Raw genomic sequence first — 18,970 nt, 5'->3', positions numbered from 1 at the left:
GAAAGGAGAAAACTGACATTCCTATAAATAAAAACACTCATCCCCTCGCCTGTCTTGACAGAAGTCGCTGCCGAAAGACTAGTGGAGCGGCAGTGGAGCTTAACAGAGTCTCGAGCGGGGTACATCACTTCTGCTCCCGACACTGCGTCAACAGAAAGTTTATTGGGAGTTTCATTTGATAGAACAGCCCACCTTAGCATGTAAACAATTCAATAAGCATCAGCACGTGTTCAGGGAAACTCACTACACGCAGTGTTCCTGGCCCCATGGTGAAGTTGGTAAAAAGCATCGAAGGAAGCTGGAACCGGCGTTTGCGGTATAGTCTACCAAACGTTGTAGCATACGAGTTTGATAAGATGTAAGACACAGTGCAGGAAGCTGTCTCAACAAATGCCAGCCCGAGCTACGCATTAAAACTGTGTCTGTAATTTTCGTTCTTGTATACCAGATCGGTGACCGCTTTCAGCACCTGGCAGCGATGTGTTAAGTAAAACACAGGCGCTTAATTTAGAAAGTACTAGTGTTCATTTCTCTGTCACATTTTCGTCTTCCTTTCCGATGCGTTGATAGCAGTCGGCAGGGATGGATCTGGTAACCTCTCTGCGTTCTTTTCTTTGCTCTCGCTCTGTCTCTTGACAAAAACAAAACACCGTAATTTAAAACTGAAGGAGCGGTTAAAAGCGAGCCTTTATTTAGAAGATAATAATATTTAGAGGAACATCCGTTAATACGTCTGTCGTGTAACGATGAAACCAAAGCCAGTAAAAAAGCAAGTTTTAATCGTAGGTTCTGATTTCAAATCAATAGAAAGTTTCAGTGAATTAAGCAAACCAAAAATCCAGTAAATTCTTAGCCAGATAAAATGAACCTTTAAGGTAGACGGCCCAAAATAATATTAGTTATAGTGATCTGAGTGTTAAAGAAGTGTGGAACGACGGCTACGATAATATTACACGATAACATTACACATAATAGAGAATGCTGGTGATCGTTTCCACAAACTACAGCGATGACACGTACGCCAGTGAAAATCTCAGCACGCTGCACACTAGGGATAGCTTTTTTTTATTCATATCAGACTAACTTCTACGTACGGTGGTGAGCAGCCTTGTCTAGAGCGCTTGAGCAGTGCGCACTTGGTAACAAAAACCGAAATTAGAGAGCAGCCCCTCATTACAGGGCAAAGTTTTCGTGCCTGCTTTGTTTACGAGGCTATCTGGCGCTACTTCCGTGCAAGCGCTGCAGCTGGACCCTAGAGGCTGCCACAAAATCTGGATTTGTTTGCAAGGAAGTGCACCGCCCGAGCGCTCTAGACAAGGCTGCTCACCACTGTACGGTGCGCATCAATTCGAGAAAACTAATTTCGCTAATCACCTAACTCCTCGTCACCTTCTTCGAGTCTTGGAGAGTAGTACCTAGCAATGCAAGTGCAAGAAATCAACACAGAATCCGGACAACACTTCAATTATTCCATTCAAATCGCAAAGAACTACTCTGGAGACAGATCAAACCGTTCCACCGCCCCTCTTCCCTATCCCGGAGCCAGCATTCGCACTACGGCTCTGCCATGGCGAATATATTAACAGCACTGATCGGAAACGTTTAACAAAAAGTCCACGGACCCACACCGCATCCACAACGGGCACAGACACAGGAATCCGCATGGAGGCTGCTGGATTTCGTGCGCAGTAATAGCGCACCGGCATGATACAGGTCTTGCACGCAGTAAGAAAACGACATGAAAACGGAAGAAGACATTTACAACAAGCTTGAGACCTTCCTAGAATCCATATGTTCTACTCACCATTAGACCCATGTCGAATCCACAGCTATAGGTGCCTTCACTGTTAGCCAGAAAGCGATCCGCGCACTGAAAGCATTATCACAAAAAACCGAGTCAAATCTCCAGCGCTCTATCATCTAATGAAGGCAAGATAACGGAGGGCGGCATATGCCGCACGCTTTCGACACACGGCCAGTGCGTCAAATTCAGCGACGTGAAACGAATCGCCTATAAGCACCGCCGCTGTGATGCACGCGGTCCGGGCGCCAAAATTACCATGCGCCGCCTGGGCCAATGAAAAGCCACTAATGCTGCTGCATGGTGAGTAATTTGTGCTTGCAATACAGTCACTCAGTGAGACGAGCTGCGACTTCCAACAAGTTTGAATAACCGTGCTAAATAAGTAACCAATAACCATACTAAATCCTAGTCGAAATTAAGAGGAAGAAATGGGCTTAGTTTAGTTTATTGGGGTTTAACGTCTCAAATCAACTAAGGCTATGAGGGAGCGAAATGGGCTTGGGCTGGGCATGTAATGCGAAGGAGTGGATTCCAAGAGAATGCAAGTGTAGCAGGGGGCGGCAGAAAGTTGGGTGGGCGGATGAGATTTAGAAGTTTTTGCGGAGATTGGGTGGCCATTGCTCGCAAAGGACACGGTTAATTGGAGAGTCATGGGAGAGGCCTACAGTGTTCTAGAACACTGTAGAGAGGCTTTGGCCCAGTAGTGGGTGTAGTCAGGCTGATGATGATGATGATGGTCCCTGCACGTTGTCAAATTTCAGAGAACGAGAAAGAGCACCGGTGGTATGCGTAATTGTCTCCACCACCTACATTCTGATGGAACATTTCCGCTGCCATGAACCAACACCAACCAACCTCCACCCTACAAACAAAGCGGCTGAAATTACTGACTTCCACGCAAGACAAGGAGAGTAATCGCACCTAAGCGACGATGGAATGATAAGAAAAGGAATATTTACTACACCAAAACTTGTTTAGAGTCGCGCTACCACTATGTCTCCCGGCCGCAAATGCTTCACACGCAACGTCGCACTCCTTGCTTGGGGTCGCTTTGTCGACTCCCCGGTTTCTGCGCTTAGTCTTGTCTTTGTCGTTTGTACACAGAAACACGCACGCTGACTGCCAAGAATGTCTTGAAGGGCCTCGGGCGAATACTGCAGAATGGATCAGCAAGCATAACAACGAAGTTAAGAACTTCTGGATTAAAAACACGTCGACTCCAATAAATGTGCAATAAATGAAAAATACAGAATATTTCCAACCAACGCCAATAGGCATCGGCGAAAATGTTGTAAACAAAAAAAAAACATTTATAAACTAAGGCCCCAATTAGGCACGACAAGAGACAAATACAAGAGAAGTAAAAGATTGACAGATAGCACAGGTAACACAGCATCATTAAGATATGAAAAGTGTATCAATGCATTGAATCGATGAGACTGCAACGTTTCCAATGGTAGTTACTTCCACACCTCTACATACGTATATCTTAACTGGTTTTGAGCGCCTGTGCCATGTCAGTGCACGTTAAAGAACCCCAAGTGGTCGAAGTTATCCGCAGCCCTTCACTACGGCCTCCCTCATAGCCTGAGTCGCTTTGGGACGTTAAAACTCCATTTAAAAAAAAGAAGAAAAACAAGCTATTGAGCGCAGCCAGTTTGTTCGAAATGAGGACGAGAAACCTGGCCTGAGACGCATATCACGAATTTATTCTGTCAGAAATAAATATTCTGGGAGAAAGGCGGGCGCCAGTTGAGACGATTTCACTTACAAGTGACGCAGTATCTCGCAGTTTTAATAAATGTGCTTTTATTTCCGGTGAAAAGCGATCTCGAATGACTATCCCAGTCGCGGCAGCCTCATCACAATGGAGGCGAAGTATAAAAACGCCTGTGTGCTGTGCGATTTCAATGCTCGTTAACGACATTCCCCCCCCCCCCCCCCCCCGCACACGCGCGCGCGCGCGCGCGCACGCACGCACGCACGCACACACACACACACACACACACACACACACACACACACACACACACACACACACACACACACACACGCACACGCACACGCACACACACACACGCACACACCTTGTGCAGCTTTGGGAAGCTAAACCCCACATATTCAGCCACTTAAAGGGATCATGAAATGATATTTACTGAGGTTATGAAAAGCGCACTAGCGATCAGTATTCCATCACTCGTCACCACACCTCAAAAAATAAGAAATAAGCTACCCATGTCGCACATGACAGCGTTGGGAAAGGATGGCCTCAAGTAGGCCCAGAGTTTCCAATCAGTTTCTGTTATTGGCTCAACCACTCTTTACCGCATCCAATGATGGCCCTGGTTGTCCATCGCTTTCCCAGTACTGGCTGAGCCATCACGAAATCCTGGCTATCATGGGCCAGGTTAGCCAAAATTTTCCCGCTGTTTGCCATTGTCGGTTGTGCCAGCTTAAAATCACGGCTATCCCGGGCCATGTTAGATATAGTTCCCCCCATGTTTGCCAGAATTGACTCCGTCATTTAAGAAAGCTGTCTATATTGGCCTAGCGTTGCCATCACTCATCGAGTGTTAAAAGCATACTGGCAAACGGCGGTCAACCTTGTGCCATCTGCTAAAACGATAGCTTCATTAACACCAAGATATTGGCGATTAGAAGTGATCTCCTCCTCTCCGCCCTCAACTAATAACCGCTGACGCGCGAGAAAAAAAGGTAAGAAAACAGGTTGGAACTGCGCCCGACCGCGCCCCATCCCGCCCATTTCACTCAAGCTCGCCCATTAAAAAGGCTCGCCCAGATTCCCCATTCTACGTCAGGTTGGTAGCGGCGGCTAAGAACGCGCGGTAAGGTGTCGCCCTAATCGGTTGCGAGAAGCAATTTTAAAAGATCATTTGCAAAATGTAGGGTCCACGCAAAGCTTTTAAATTTGACCCAAATACTCACCAAGACCACCTCTACATGTATGCGCATTAGAATATGGTCATCACAATTATTTCAGAGTCCCTCTAAGACTTCAAAACTGATAAAAATGCCCCTTTTCCCGGTTTGATTGCAGGTTCTACCTTTGATTTGTACACAGAACCCGGACAGTAAATGCTTATACATTAAGTGGAGTTCGGGGAAATGAAGAAGGAATGAAAGAAAAAAGCAACAGACGATGGCGGGCGACGACGGTGGTGAAGATGACGCAGCTTACGTACACAAAGAGCAAATTGTTCCGCCTCAGCTTGGAGCCCAGACGTCTCCTGTGTAGGAATTGCGCAAAACCTTTATCGCCTGTCCAACACATTGGGAATCTGGTCATGGCCGCAAGATAACCTCTTCCGACAAAGGCCGGTTATCCAAACGTGTTGTTGCGATTCACAGCAAATGCGTTTCTCACGCGTGACGGGGTTTTCCATTGTCTCCGGTAGGCACCAATCGTCACAACCGAGACAGTAAATATTTAGGTGCCCTTATAAACCACATTCAGAAGGTCGATGTGAGTTTAACGCTCGCTTCTTATGATAGCAATGCGTGGATTCGACTGGATGTTACGCAGGTTCACTTCCTCTGTTAGCGAACATTAATATTAGACGAACAAGCGAAATGTCCTGGCTCATCTAGTGTCTTATTAGTAGAGCATGGCTGTGTTTGCCTGGAAATACAAATACGAGTTTCGCGTAGTACTTCGTCCATAACAATAATAAACCGAACAAGTCGGTAAGCATTCATTGGGCAAACAGCTCGAACTGAAACCGAGAGCAGAGGCTACAAGAGAAAGAACGAGACAGGTACTGACTTACAAATAGGCGTTTACTCCGAACAGCCAGAGTCTTACACAAGATATAGGCGCTCGTGCGCGCAGGTGAGCAGGGTGGAATCGAGATGTGCGTTCAGCTTTAGCTTTTCGGCCTTGGCCGCTTTGCTTTCACGCGCGCGCGCCCTTTCCCATCTTGTTTTACACCCTGCCTTCCTAATAAAAGCCTAGTTAAAAGTCTACGCTTGTTTCACCACTTCTCTACTGAGTCACTTGTCTGTCGCGTTGTTTTCACTGCGATGTACCTTTTGCTTGTCGCCCTCGCTGAAAGGCTTTTTTTTTTTTTTTTACTAACGAGATCACGTGCACAGTATAGGCGTTGGTGACAGGTTTAGGTTTGGTTTATTGGTTTATTGGGGTTTAACGTCCCAAAGCAACTGAGGTTATGAGAGACGCCGTAGTGAAGGGCTCCAGAAATTTCGACCACCTGGGGTTCTTTAACGTGCACGGACATCGCACAGTACACGGGCCTCTAGAATTTCGCCTTCATCGAAATTCAACCACCGCGGCCGGGATCGAACCCGCGTCTTCCGGGACAGCAGTCGAGCGCCGTAACCACTGAGCCACCGCGGCGGGTACAGGTTTAGGACGTTACAATTTTGCGCGTGTGTGACGGTGCGACGTGTGGAGAGATGAGGAAGACGTGACGGATGTGCATCGTTGCTCGCCGTTGCAGATAGACCGAAGTGGTCTCAACGAAAAGAAGACAACGACGCTGGGGTGCGCGGCATGCTGCCTTGCGAAAAGCAGCCCTATAGGAATAGGATTGGACGTTGTCGCGCGTCCAGTCATAAGTAAGCTTCGGAAGGTTCCGAGTTCGAAGACAACCATAATTTGCCACATTGAATCAATTGAGGAAAGAGAACTCTTCCGTTGATCTCTAACTGATGCGTTTCTAATTAGGCTCATCCCTATCCCAGCAAATTTCCTTATCTAGTCGCCGCTAACTTGGCTCATTTCCTTTGTTAACATAAATGCTAATTTAAAACTCGACTCAAATAGCTACGCTCATCCAAAACCGCACGTGGCGACATTCCACGAATCTTAATATTGTCGTCATGAAATACCTCGCTCCTAAGGTATGATGTTTTTTTTTTTCTGCTTTGCCTAGGATGGTCCGAACACACAAAAGAAAAGGAGAGAGCTGGCTGGCAGGAAGAAGGCAAGAAAAAAGATTTGAAGGACGCAGAGAACCTTCATCCAGTTAGCCTTGCTGTTGAGCTATATTCCACGTATCAAATAACGCGCTTTTTTTTTTACAGATCATTCAAGAAAATCAAGCTACGCGGCGCTTACATAATAGCTCTCATTTGGTCGTTGAGGACATTTTCCCCAGCCCAAATTATGAAAACAAGAGAAGAAGCGGCGAAGCTGATTGATGCTGTTGCCGAAGGCTGCCACGAGGCAAGCCCCATAGCGGGAAAAAAGATGCAAGAAACTTGACGCAAAGAAAGTGAGAAACCCGAAGCGTTCGCAGAGGCAGCCTCCTCCGTAACGGGCCTCTTCCCCCATAAGGAAAAAGAAAAGAAAGGAACAGCTTTTGGTTTTTTTAGACACTGTGCAGTGGATATATGCCAACATTGTGCCGGTTGCTATGGCGTGTTGTAACACGTCTACGTGTCGACGTATTTTAATGCTTCTCATTTTACAAAGGAGCCCCATTTTGACCAATGGGTTGCGGCAATATGAAGCATTCGTTGCATTTAAATATCACGAAATATTTTTGTGCTAGCCGCTGCTGCTCCGTTCGACCGCCGAGTCCAAGGACGCGGGATCGAATACCCACACCCAACAACTGTGCGCAAAAGCATTTTGAGCGGGAAACCGTTTTTGAACGCAGTTTTTTTCACATAATGAAAGATTTCACTATAAACATCAATATATCGGCAGATCACCCGTTTGCTATCGTCACCGTTTGCTAGATCACCCGTTTGCTATCGTCAAAATCGTTCCCCATTGATTTTCTATGGCAGTCTTAACTGTTCGATGCGATCGATCGAAACACTTTAAAAGATTTTGCTAGATATCAGAAGAACGGACCATTACATCCAATATTTCCGTAACAGTATCTTGCAGTTATCCAAGTTTTTAAATTTTTGTCCGAGAATGTTCGAGCCACGGCGGCCGCATTTAGATGACGGCGAAATGCACAAACGCCCGTGTACTGCGCGATGTCAGAGCAGGTTAAGGAATCCCAGACTACCGAAATTCACCCAGAGCCCTCCACTACAGCGCATCTCATAACCTACCATAACCAGCCTGCCAGTTAGCACGTCTTAGCTGTAGATGAAATTCACTGCTGTCAATGCTATGGGGACAAAAGCGCTATTCTAACTCAAGAAGCTGATTTTTAAAAATTGCGCAAAGTTTTAGGTGTTTTAGCTGTATACTGTCACGTCGCCTCAGTGACAAGAAGTCTCGCCTGACATCTAACGAACTTGGTTGTGGGTTTCCGGGAAAACTAGCTTCTGTAGGCGGATCCGAAGCCTTATTTTTAACTCAAGGGCAACATAGGCGACAGCGTCACTGCAACGTGCACTATATGTGAGCCAACGTGCCTCCAGAGCGAGTCGATTGAACAGCAGAATCGGCAGCCTGTCTCTGTCCCGGTGCATTACTGGGGAAGTTGAGCATGAGTAAGCAGTCGATGCACTCCCGCTGTTTATGCGGACGACAAATTCTTCAAAATACAGAGTGTGGAACCATATTATGCATTGCCGCCGCGGTGGCTCAGTGGTTATGGTGCTCGGCTGCTGACCCGAAAGACGCGGGTTCGATCCCGGCCGCGGCGGCTGAATTTCTTTGGAGGAGAAATTCTAGAGGCCCGTGTACTGTGCGATGTCAGTGCTCGTAAAAGAACCCCAGGTGGTCGAAATTTCCGGAGCCCTCCACTACGGCATCTCTCATAGCCTTAGTCGCTTTGGGACGTTAAACCCCATAAACCAAACCAAACCATATTATGCATTGAACGCTGGACTTCTGATTGAAGAGTGATGCAATACTTTGTACAGATTTTGCGATTAAGTTGGCCTCATCTGCGTCAGCAAAGCGGCAGTTCAATGTACTAAGGCAACCTTTCTTCAAAGAAAGGCAAAATTGCCGATGCCCATTTTGTGGCTCATTGGCGGTGCAAACAAAGGAATCTGAAATTTTTGTAGGCACTATGGCCAATGCCTAGCTTTCTGTGCGTTGAAACTAAAAATTAATTTTACTTGTGGGAAATAATTGTGACGTAATGTCATTACTTTTTGAACGCATTAGTTTGCAATGTAATTTAATCACTTTTACGTGATTTCTGGGAAGGTAATTAGTAGGGCCCAGAAATTTAGGCACTAAAGAACCCCCAAATAGGCAGGCATCTAGGCTCTAAAAAATATTGAAATTGGCGCTATAAAGCAAAAATAGTCGCTTTGAATAATACTCTTTATTCATAAGTAGAAGATTTGTAAGTCAAGCACGGAGCGTACGCAGTCCACAACTGAAGCAATAAAGCGCATTTTCAGGTTTTCGAACTTGAAGCTCCTTCGGTTTTCGCTAAGCGTAGCTTTGTACTGTAAAAGGCTTCTTTTGACATCACATGAACTTAGTGGCGCGAACCTAAAACATGAGAGTTGATAAAGGCTTAGGGCTTCAGGTGATGTGGCCATATCGTCTCCGCCTAGAAGCAGTAGCGCTCTTTCCTTCCAGTCCCCGAAGTGCTGCTGGTATACTTCTGCCACAACCTTCAACGATTCATCTACTGAAAGTACAGCCTTTTCCAATTTAGTCATCCTTTCCGTCATTGCTGAGAAGTTTGCACTAATGTATGTCAAGTCTAGCTATTTCCAAACGCGCCTCTTGCTACACTTCGAGATAAACACTTGGTTACACTATGTTCAAATTACAATTCGAGAAAAACGTTCGGCGAGACCCGCGCCTTTTGTGCGTGCATCGGCGCGCGCCTTTCACCATACATAGACAGATGTCTCAAAATTCAAAAACAGCACCGAGGACAGAAGTGCCGGATTTAGGCGTTTATAGGCAAAAAGTGCGGTTAAATAGGTAGTATTTCCCAAAAAATGACAAAAAGGCAGGCAAGTGCAAAAATCTCCCGTTTAGGCATTTATAGGCATGCTTAGGCAAATGCCTAAATATCCGGGCCCTAGTAATTAGTAACATAATTTAATTACTTTTCAAAAGTAATTTTGCCATGTATGGTGCGGAACAACCAACACGATTCGCATCGGTAGAGCCAGCTACGCGCTGTGCGCAGCATTGCATAATATTTATTATTTTCTTAAATTTACTTTTTCAGATCAGCCTCCAGTCATACGAGGTCTGTTAGAAAAGTATCCGACCTTTAGCCGAAGAAAAAAAACTGGCATAACTGTAGCGTTGCAAACCTAGTCACCTTCAAAGTAGTCTACTTGGGACTCCACACACTTCTCCCAGTGGTGCTGCCATTGTTGGAAGTATTACGAAAAGGCCTCTTTCGGAAAGGAGTTTAGCTCAGCTGTCGTTGCAGTCATAATGTCCTCTCTTGTCTGAAATCGCGCTCCTTTCAATGGCCTCTTGATTTTGGGAAACAGCCAGAAGTCGCAGGGGGCCATATCAGGAGAGTAAGGAGTCTGTTGTACTACAGGAGTCTGGTTTCTCGCCAAAAACCCTGAATCAACTACGAGGAATGTGCAGGAGCATTGTCGTGATGTGTGCGCCACTTTCCTGTTCACCTCAACTCCGGTTTCTTGCGCCGCACAGCATCACATAGGCGACGGAGGACATCCCTGCAGTACTCTTTGGTCATTGTTTGACCCTGTGGGGTGCGTACTCGTGGTGTGCCACACAGATGGAGTCAAAGAAAGCAGTCAGCGTCACTTTCACATTGCTGCGCACTTGGCGGGCCTTCTTTGGTCTTGGTGACGTGGAATGCTTCCACTGTGACGGCTGGGATTTGGATTGCGGGTCATACCCGTACACCCAAGACTCGTCACCAGTGATTATGGTGTTGATGAAGTCGGGGTCACTGTTTGTGGAATCCAACATGTCCTGTGAGACTTCAACACGAAGCTGCTTTTGCTCCACCGTGAGCAGCTTCGGCACGAATTTCGCCGCAATTCTCTCTATGGCCAAATCTTCTGTGATAATGGAATGTGCAGAGAAATTGCTCATGTCCACCTCTTCCGCAATTTCTCAGATAGTCACACGACGGTCCCGCATCACTTCGGCAATGATCTGGTCATTTCGGCATGTTGATGGCCGATCGGAGCATGGCTCGCTCTCCACCGATGTGCGCCCATCTTTAAACTAATTGTACCACTGCTTAATCTGTGTGCTGCTCACAGCATCGTCACCGAAATCCGTCTGAATATTCCGAATGGTTTCCACTTGGCTGTCGCCCAGTTTATGGCAAAATTTGATGCATTAGCGCTGCTCCTGTCACTCCGCCATTTTCCTTGCAATAAAAAACCGACGAGAGCACTGCGCACTGCCTCACTCAAACGCTGCGTCCCAGCGACTGACGCTATTGGCAGGTGGGAAAAAATTCGTGCATGCGCACGAAGGTACAAGGTCGGCTGGTGCAAGCGCGCTTGTTTCATATCCATCAGGTGTTCGCAAAAAAAAAAATAAAGTCGGATACTTTTCTAACAGACCTCGTATATCCCCATACCGCAAGAGACAGAAGCAAGACCAAAGATTCTCAGCTATAATTTTTCCTCCATATTATTGAAATTCTTCCGCATCTGCACACCAGGAGTGAGCGTACCGAAGTCCAGTCTTCTCATCATGCTTATTATATCTCCTAATTTTTATCACCTAAGCCATTCCAGCAAAAAAAAAAGTTATTTACCTTTATCATACTACAATTCTCCTTAACAGCCGTTCCCATGGCTTCGGCTCTGATAATACAAATAAGTTTTCCTTTTTTCTGCTGTGCAAAATTATTTTTTATTATTTGCTATTTTTGTACTTCATATTGAATTAAGCCCGTTATACTTAGTTTCATGGGCCGGGACATCTTTTTTTTCCAATTTTTTTTTCTATAGTCCCACCATAGTGTACTTCCAGCGATCGCATTCACATGCAAGCCGGGCCTTTGAGCGCTCGATCGGTCATGATTTCAGCAGTACGATTCGTTTGGGAGTGCTGCGCTCCCAAAATTGCATGGGCGCTCAAGTAACCGAGTAAATCTGTCCACAATCAAGTGCAGACCGTTGGTTGTTGGCGCCGGAGGGGGGGAGGGGCAGCGGTATGTTCGCAGCAAAAAGGCACTATTTGCGGAGTAAATTTATTTATTTATTTATAAATAAATACTAAGGTTTGGTTTATTGAGGTTTAACGTCCCAAAGCAACTGAGGCTATGAGGGACGCCGTAGTGAAGGGCTCCGGAAATTTGACCACCTGGGGTTCTTTAACGTGCACTGACATCGCACAGCACACGGGCCTGTAGAATTTCGCCTTCAAGAAATTCAGCCGCCGCGGCCGGGATCGAACCCGCGTCTTTCGGGTCAGCAGCCGAGCGCCGTAACCACTTAGCCACCGCGGCGGGGTAAAAAATGAGTAAAATACACACATAAAAGAAAAATTACAAACAGCAAATTAAAGCGTGGCTAGGAGAGATACATTGGAGTTTATCAACGAACAAACAACTAAAATTAATAAAAATGCAGAAAGATACTATCACTTCGTGGAGAAGAGTGCTCAGTCTTGCTGCATGCGGGTTCTCGACTCACCCGAATTGATGACCAGCACACAGCACAATATGTTCACAAACACGCAACTGCAGTCACTCAGTCAGTCTTCCTTGAACAGCAACTGCAGACGACTCGGATTTTTCTGGGCGAATTGCGTGATGACACGGGTGATAAATTCATTTCTGTGCTTCATTACACGCTCTCGGTGCACACTCATCATACAAAGGCCGTCCAGTCTGTCGTTTGTCATCGTTGAGCGTAGCCAGGTTTTCACTCTCCTCATTGTACTGAAGGAGCGTTCGACCGTACAGGTAGTAACTGGCAAATCTAGAGCCACCTGATCGGCTTTTGCAACACCAGGGAGGAATGTCTTGGCCTGATGTAGAAGCTCGCAGTAAGTTATTTCTGATGGGTCCCCAGTTTTGTTGCACCACATCTCGTACCAAGAGATGGCCTCTTCTTTGAAGTTGTCGATGCCGTAAAAGCACTGGAGTTCTTCGGCGAGGGCAGCGAACTCAACACGGCTCAAGTGCTTCATTTTTTATTGATGCAGCTGGAGAAATTTGAAGCTCCTCTCATTGCTTTAAGAAAAGCGACGAGCTAAAGAGCAGTGAGGGAGTCCAAGTACGGCACATATTTTGCCACACGGTAGTATTCCTCCGGCGACTGAATCCCGTAGTTGTCTCTGTGGGCCTGACGAGAGACTTGTCTTGGTACAGATATCGCCACATTTAAGTGACTGGTTGCCTCCCTTGCTGCATTCATGATGTTAGAGAACTCCTCTACAGCGTTTGTCCGGTGGCCGCGAAACATACGTTGCAGCTCAGTGATGTGGTCATGCACAGAATGGAAGTCCATGGATACACCTTGCAGAACGTTCGTAACTGGTTCGAGTCGAGCGCTGTATGTACTTCGCTACAGCACTCAGCGAGTTTCTGAGCCGAACCCCTATCATCGCCAAGTATAGAGATCACACCTCGCGCCTGATATCAGTGATTTTTCACATTCACGAATTAGGCAACTGATGTGTAAGCCAACCATCGGTGGCTCTATTCCCACAGGAGCTCGCCTTTCTTAACCAGTGATGATTTGATAGCTCCTGTATGTATCCCACATCCCACATTTGCTTCCCTTCTGTGCTATGGGCTTGCCCTGCTGCTTTATATTGCCTTCTTTTTCGCAATAAACCATTTGGTTGTTAGTTCAGCGCATGTGTCTGTCTCTTCTTCCGTCCCGTCCATCAGCGCTGTTTCGTCGTACCATTCAAAACCGCAGAGCCCGCCTATCTCTAGCGAAAATTCTAATAACAGAACTATAATAGCATATTTGCCTACAGACAGCTGATAGGGAATTAGTCTAATAAGAAATGCATCAGGTAGCAAAAATATGATATACTATATTATATTCCCTGACGCTGGGAAGCAGCATTCGCAGTGCCATCACCGTGACAGAGGTCTCCGTTTGAAGCACGCGTATACTAATGTCCTTAGAGAACACAGCGATCATCATGACATCATAAGGATGCATGTCGAAAATTAAACCTATACACTTACCATATGTAAATAGGCTGCCTTCACTGGGCTTTTATACCTCCTCTGAGCTGGCTGCGCGTTGTTGATCAATGAAGTTATCCACAGCCGGATACAACCTGGTCAAGAACGCAGCGGCAAATGCTCCTCAAAGGATCCCCACCAGCCAATAGAATCGAGTGATTGTCACGACGTCGCGGTTACTCCGGCCAAATTGTTGTTCCCCTTGCACCTGCCAACCTCCTGCAACACTTTCTGTGGCAATGCAGCAGAGAAAGGGGGGGAGACAGCCCTTTGTACCCGTGCTGTGGGAAGTGGGTTGTTCGTTGTTCAGGCTACGGGTGCGGACGGTTGAAGGAGGGAAGTGAGGAGCCAGCTCGATACAACATGGGCAGAAATGGCTGTCTCGCTTCTTCTGCTCTTCCACAAAGCTGAAGATGAACCGCGACGCCAGCGACGCCGTGGCAGTCGGTCGATGCCATTGGCCGGAGGATCTCCTTTGAGGCGTATTTGCCGCTGCGTTCTTCAGTTAGTTGTATCCGACTATAAATAAATATTACAAGATATTTATTATGTTCTGCATAAAGCTGAGAACCTGCTAGACGTTGCTGCTAGGTTCTGTTAACTGAAGACCGCAATATAACTGCTAGGGGTGGTTGCAGTTTCATGCGAAGTAAGGCAAAACGCTTTGAGGTCTTTTGGTGTCTTGTTCTGCCAGTTTTTGCAAAGTTTTTGGTTTAACCTTTCGAAAACAAGCGACAGGCCTTGTTTGTGAACATATGGGGAACTTCCATTAAGCTTAGAGTTCAGTGAAACATCGTTGGGTAGATCCTCGTAAAGCCCTAGACAAGCTTTGCACATCCCCTTAGACCCCTCGAGACATTTCTTACACAATTTAGCCACTAAGCTTTTGTCATCTGGCAACCTTTTGCGCAAAGTACGTAAGATAGCCAAGTCAGGTCACGGTGAGGTTCCATGCATGGTGGCATGCACGAAGGAAGAGGTGGTGACAGCAGCGAGATTTATTTGTGCCATGTGTATGTCGAAAAACCGCGTTCGTGTTGCTTGTTCGTGAGCTGTAACCGCGATTGCGACAAAAAGTTATGGCGCTTCGACTGTGGTTGTTGCAGTTGACAGCGCACCACAGTACCGACAGAATATCCAACGGGTGCTGGAAACTGATGGCAGCGGCCATTGAAGTGCCCTTTAGCACATGTCAGAGATATTGCACCGTGGTGCCGTCGCACAAACTAACTGAGGAGCACGAACGCGATGATGAAGCCAATGAAACGACTCATCCGTACCGTCCGTACCGTGTCGCTGACTTTCCCGGCCTGGCGGTCGACAAAATAACTAGAGAGAGGATACGGCTCTTACTACGGCAACACAAGTTGCGGCTTCGAAGTGGCCTACCAACACCACTGGAACTCTCATCCCAGGACGTGCTTGACCTCCTCGCAAAAGACTCCTTCAACAAGAGGTGCCGTTTGTTCAAATATCTCTTCCATCAAGAACAAAAACGGTTGCGCCAACAGCGCCGGGAAACCGACGGTTTGGTAACGACAGAAGTGCCTAAACCTAAGTTGGGAAGGCTTTTGCCGCATTCGGAAGACCGATTGGATGAGTACCGCCTTTTTAGGAACAGTTTCCTTCTTCGTCTCTGGGATGGTACTGTAAATAGATTTTACGAGTCAAGACAAATACCAGCGGTACTGTTTGGCCAGAGTATCGTGTTCGACCTGAGTTACGATGAGGTTATGACACCCAGAGAATGCAACAAAGCAGCGAGAGACCTCCTTTCAGTTTTCGGAAGGAATAGGTTGAGTCGGCACCCGTTCCACTTGTATTTCTGCAATGCATCTCCAAGTGGCCTCACTGCGCGAATCCTGCAGAGCGCGCTTTTCGAACCCTCTGAAATCCCCTTGCTGTCAGAATTGACGCCAAGTAGCTACTTGGATATATTTCCTAAGGAAAAACTTGTGTATTTAACACCAGACAGCGAAAACACTTTGGACATGTTCGATTACGATGCAGTGTACGTGGTCGGAGCGCTGGTTGACAAAGAAGCCAAAAAAGGTGCTACTCTTGCCAAGGCAACTTCAGAAGGCTTAAAAACTGTCCGGTTTCCACAGACTTTTTCTTGGCACTGGCAGAAGGAAGTATCACAGCCTCTACACTTAATAGATGTATTCAAGATCTTGCTTGCTCTCAAGCAAACAAACGACTGGAATTCCGCATTAAGATTTGTAAACCGCAGTGTGACTGTCCAACAAAATTAAGTTTTGAACAGTGTACTTGTCCATATCTTTCTACGCCAACCTGGAAACAGGAATACAAGCCTCTCGCTGAATTATCGATGTGATACCATAATTACATATCATAATTACCTTGTGTTGTAGTCAGTGGTGCTAGAGCAGCAAGTTGCAATACGACACCAGTGTAGTTCTGAAACAAAATGCAAATGTGAAAGTGTAGGTGCCAAAGGGGTGTAGGTAGGTTATATATAAAGGTGAACGGTTTCTCATCATGTTTAAAGGAGCTAGGCAAATGACTGTTAAATTGTAATGATAGAAATAAAGATGTGATTGTTTGGTACTGAAGTTTAGCATGTCTAAACATCACTTTCACAGGATTCTTTCACTTTCAAAGAAGTGAACCCTCATAAAATTTACTGATTTTGTAATGTTTGGTACCGAGATTTCTGTGTCTTACATAGCTGGTACCTGGAATACCAACAAGGAAAAGATAATGCGTTTTGTTTATAAAGATAAAATTCGAGCAGAGTCCTATCATTAGTAGTTGTTGCTACTGTAACACCTGTGTGGCTCTGAAAGACATGATAGTGAACTGGTACCTCAGCAAACTCATCTGTGCTCCCGTAACAGTTCTTGTGGTCACTGTGACATGTACAACAATTGCTGTTACATTTGAGTCGTGAAGGATGGTGAACAGATTTTTTTTTTAATGTTCAAGAAAGTACTCGGGTGGTTTAAATAGCCGTACATAGCTTGCATGAAACATTAGGGGTGTCATGATGGTTCTCCACTCATAGCTGCCACGAAGCTTCCATGGGGCTAGTGGTGATAAGTGGATTAGACTAAAGAATTCTCACTGTGCTCCTTGTCCACCAACATGGTGACCAGTGTAATGTTGCAAGCAAGCCACTGGTGGCAAGCTAATCACCATTTGTCAATTTGAAGACTTTCCATCAAAAAAGTCAATAATACCACACCTGTACATAATTTGTCTTTTTGCAGGCATCAAAATAATCTTGAAACTAAAGCACTTTTTGTGCCTTTTGCTTTCGGTTGGAAAATTATACCAGCACCTGTTTCATGAAGTAAGCGTATGATGGAATCACATCTGGCTGGGAGGATACATTAGAAAATATGCCAACGCAGACGAGCTAAGTTAAAAGAATGACGTTTCGGCTCCCAGCACGGGGGCCTTGTTCATATTAAAGGAAAAGCCGGAAAAACAAACATCTGACTTTCATCAGATTCTCTGCTCATCAGATTAACACTGTGCACGCAGTAACATTGTGAAGAATGGATCTGAATGGAATCTAGAGCAGTAAGGGTCGATGATTTACTCCCAAAGTTCACAAGAATAGACGGCTTTTAGAAGGTCGGTTATGTCTTGGCTCTGCACGGCTGACAAACTAATGCAAACGTCCTTTTGCTTGCCACATATTCAGCCAAAGAGGCACACACTTCATGTGCACTTTAATGTCGCGCATACATTTGAAAGATGCCCTTTCACAGACTGCACTTTCAGCAAGTAGAAAATACTGAACGATACGTGTCATTCAAAAGTTGTGGATAAACATGCACACATATGTAAACACAAGTCTTATCAAGTGCAGTAACAGTCACCAGAAATTGAACCTATGGCCTGGTATTACATCTAAGGACTAATCCAAGGCGATGATGATGATGGATTGATGGATTTTTGTTAGGGCATCTGTGGCCAAAGAGCGCCATGGCACAAGGTATTTTTTCTTCTACTCAAGGTGGGGTCAACGACCCATTTCCCAAGCATTTCACCGTAAACAAGCCAAGCGTACCAGGGCAAAGCTTGTCCCCATTGTATCACCGGTGGGTACCCGGCGGCACTGGGGATCGAACCCCGCACCTTCCGCATGTGAGGTGGATGCTCAGACCACTAGGCCACCTCTGCGGTCATCCAAGGCGAGGCAATATGTAAAGCATTATTATTTGCAATGCTTCTGCACTTACTTCTGCTTCATTTCACATTAAATGCAACTATGCTGCACATCAATCTGTTTTGCTGGGGTGTTCAAACAAAAGGCAGCCCTGGAATTTACCTCGATGCCACTCCTACTTGATCTCTTATTGCTCCATTTGCCTTTAGAAAATAGGCAGAGTGGTTGTGTGCAATATTATATTGCCACACTCAAGCAGTGCCAGTAGTGCTGTAGTAACATGCTTGGCTTTGTACCAATTGACACAAGTTTCATTCCAGATAATTTTTTCCTGTTTTGTGTCTAAGCCATTTGGTAACGGCCTGATACTAAATGGACACTGAGCGTTTAGACAGTGGTTGACATACCTGTAAAATGTGACCTGTGTATGCATAAGCGTGAAAGTGCCACACTCTGCGCCGTGCCATGGCATGGTGCCAGCTCTAGACGAACTCCTTCCCAAGCCTCCACCACAAGAACAGCTTCTTCCCATCACAATACCCTCCCACTGCCAGTCATGCAACAGCACCCAACCCACTTTATACCACTCCATGTGGCAGTGCCCTAAACCCCTCTGGCAACCACCAATAACCCACCCTACTACCTCCTCATGGGAAGCTCACTGTCCAGCTCTAGCCTGGGCGATCAGCAGTGGCTGATCGCGCGGGCCCACAAGATAGCAAATGCTATCGCAGTCCTGGACTGAAGACCCCACCCACGAGGACAGGTCTCCTAGCCACCCTTTCTAAATAAAAATTTTCTTCTCCTCCTCCTCCTCCACTGTGAAGTCATTTGAAAAAGAATGCACCCATACACTTTACCTTCATCATGAATGAATGAATGAATCAGGGCACTAGAATAAGAATTTTCAGCTTTGGAAACACTTCCCCATGTTGCAGTTTCTGGGATAAAATTGCTCTGCTGAACAAAATCTATTTCATTAGTAAAATGGTTTGGCTT

At 46.0% G+C, this 18,970-nt stretch overlaps 1 protein-coding gene across 1 annotated transcript; it reads left to right on the top strand.

Annotated features, from left to right (window-relative positions):
• The first annotated feature begins 14,752 nt into the window (after positions 1–14,752).
• On the top strand, positions 14,753–16,406 carry LOC149350372 (tRNA methyltransferase 10 homolog C-like). Its single transcript, XM_089579384.1, has one exon. It carries the CDS (start codon positions 14,910–14,912, stop codon positions 16,083–16,085), a length of 1,176 nt encoding a protein of 391 aa, XP_089435510.1. The 5' UTR covers positions 14,753–14,909; the 3' UTR covers positions 16,086–16,406.
• The last annotated feature ends 2,564 nt before the right edge of the window (positions 16,407–18,970 follow it).

This window comes from Amblyomma mixtum, chromosome 3, assembly GCF_055824585.1.
Source record: "Amblyomma mixtum isolate Tamu chromosome 3, ASM5582458v1, whole genome shotgun sequence".
Taxonomy (NCBI): Eukaryota; Metazoa; Arthropoda; class Arachnida; order Ixodida; family Ixodidae; genus Amblyomma; species Amblyomma mixtum.
This window is presented reverse-complemented; position numbering and strand designations above follow the sequence as displayed.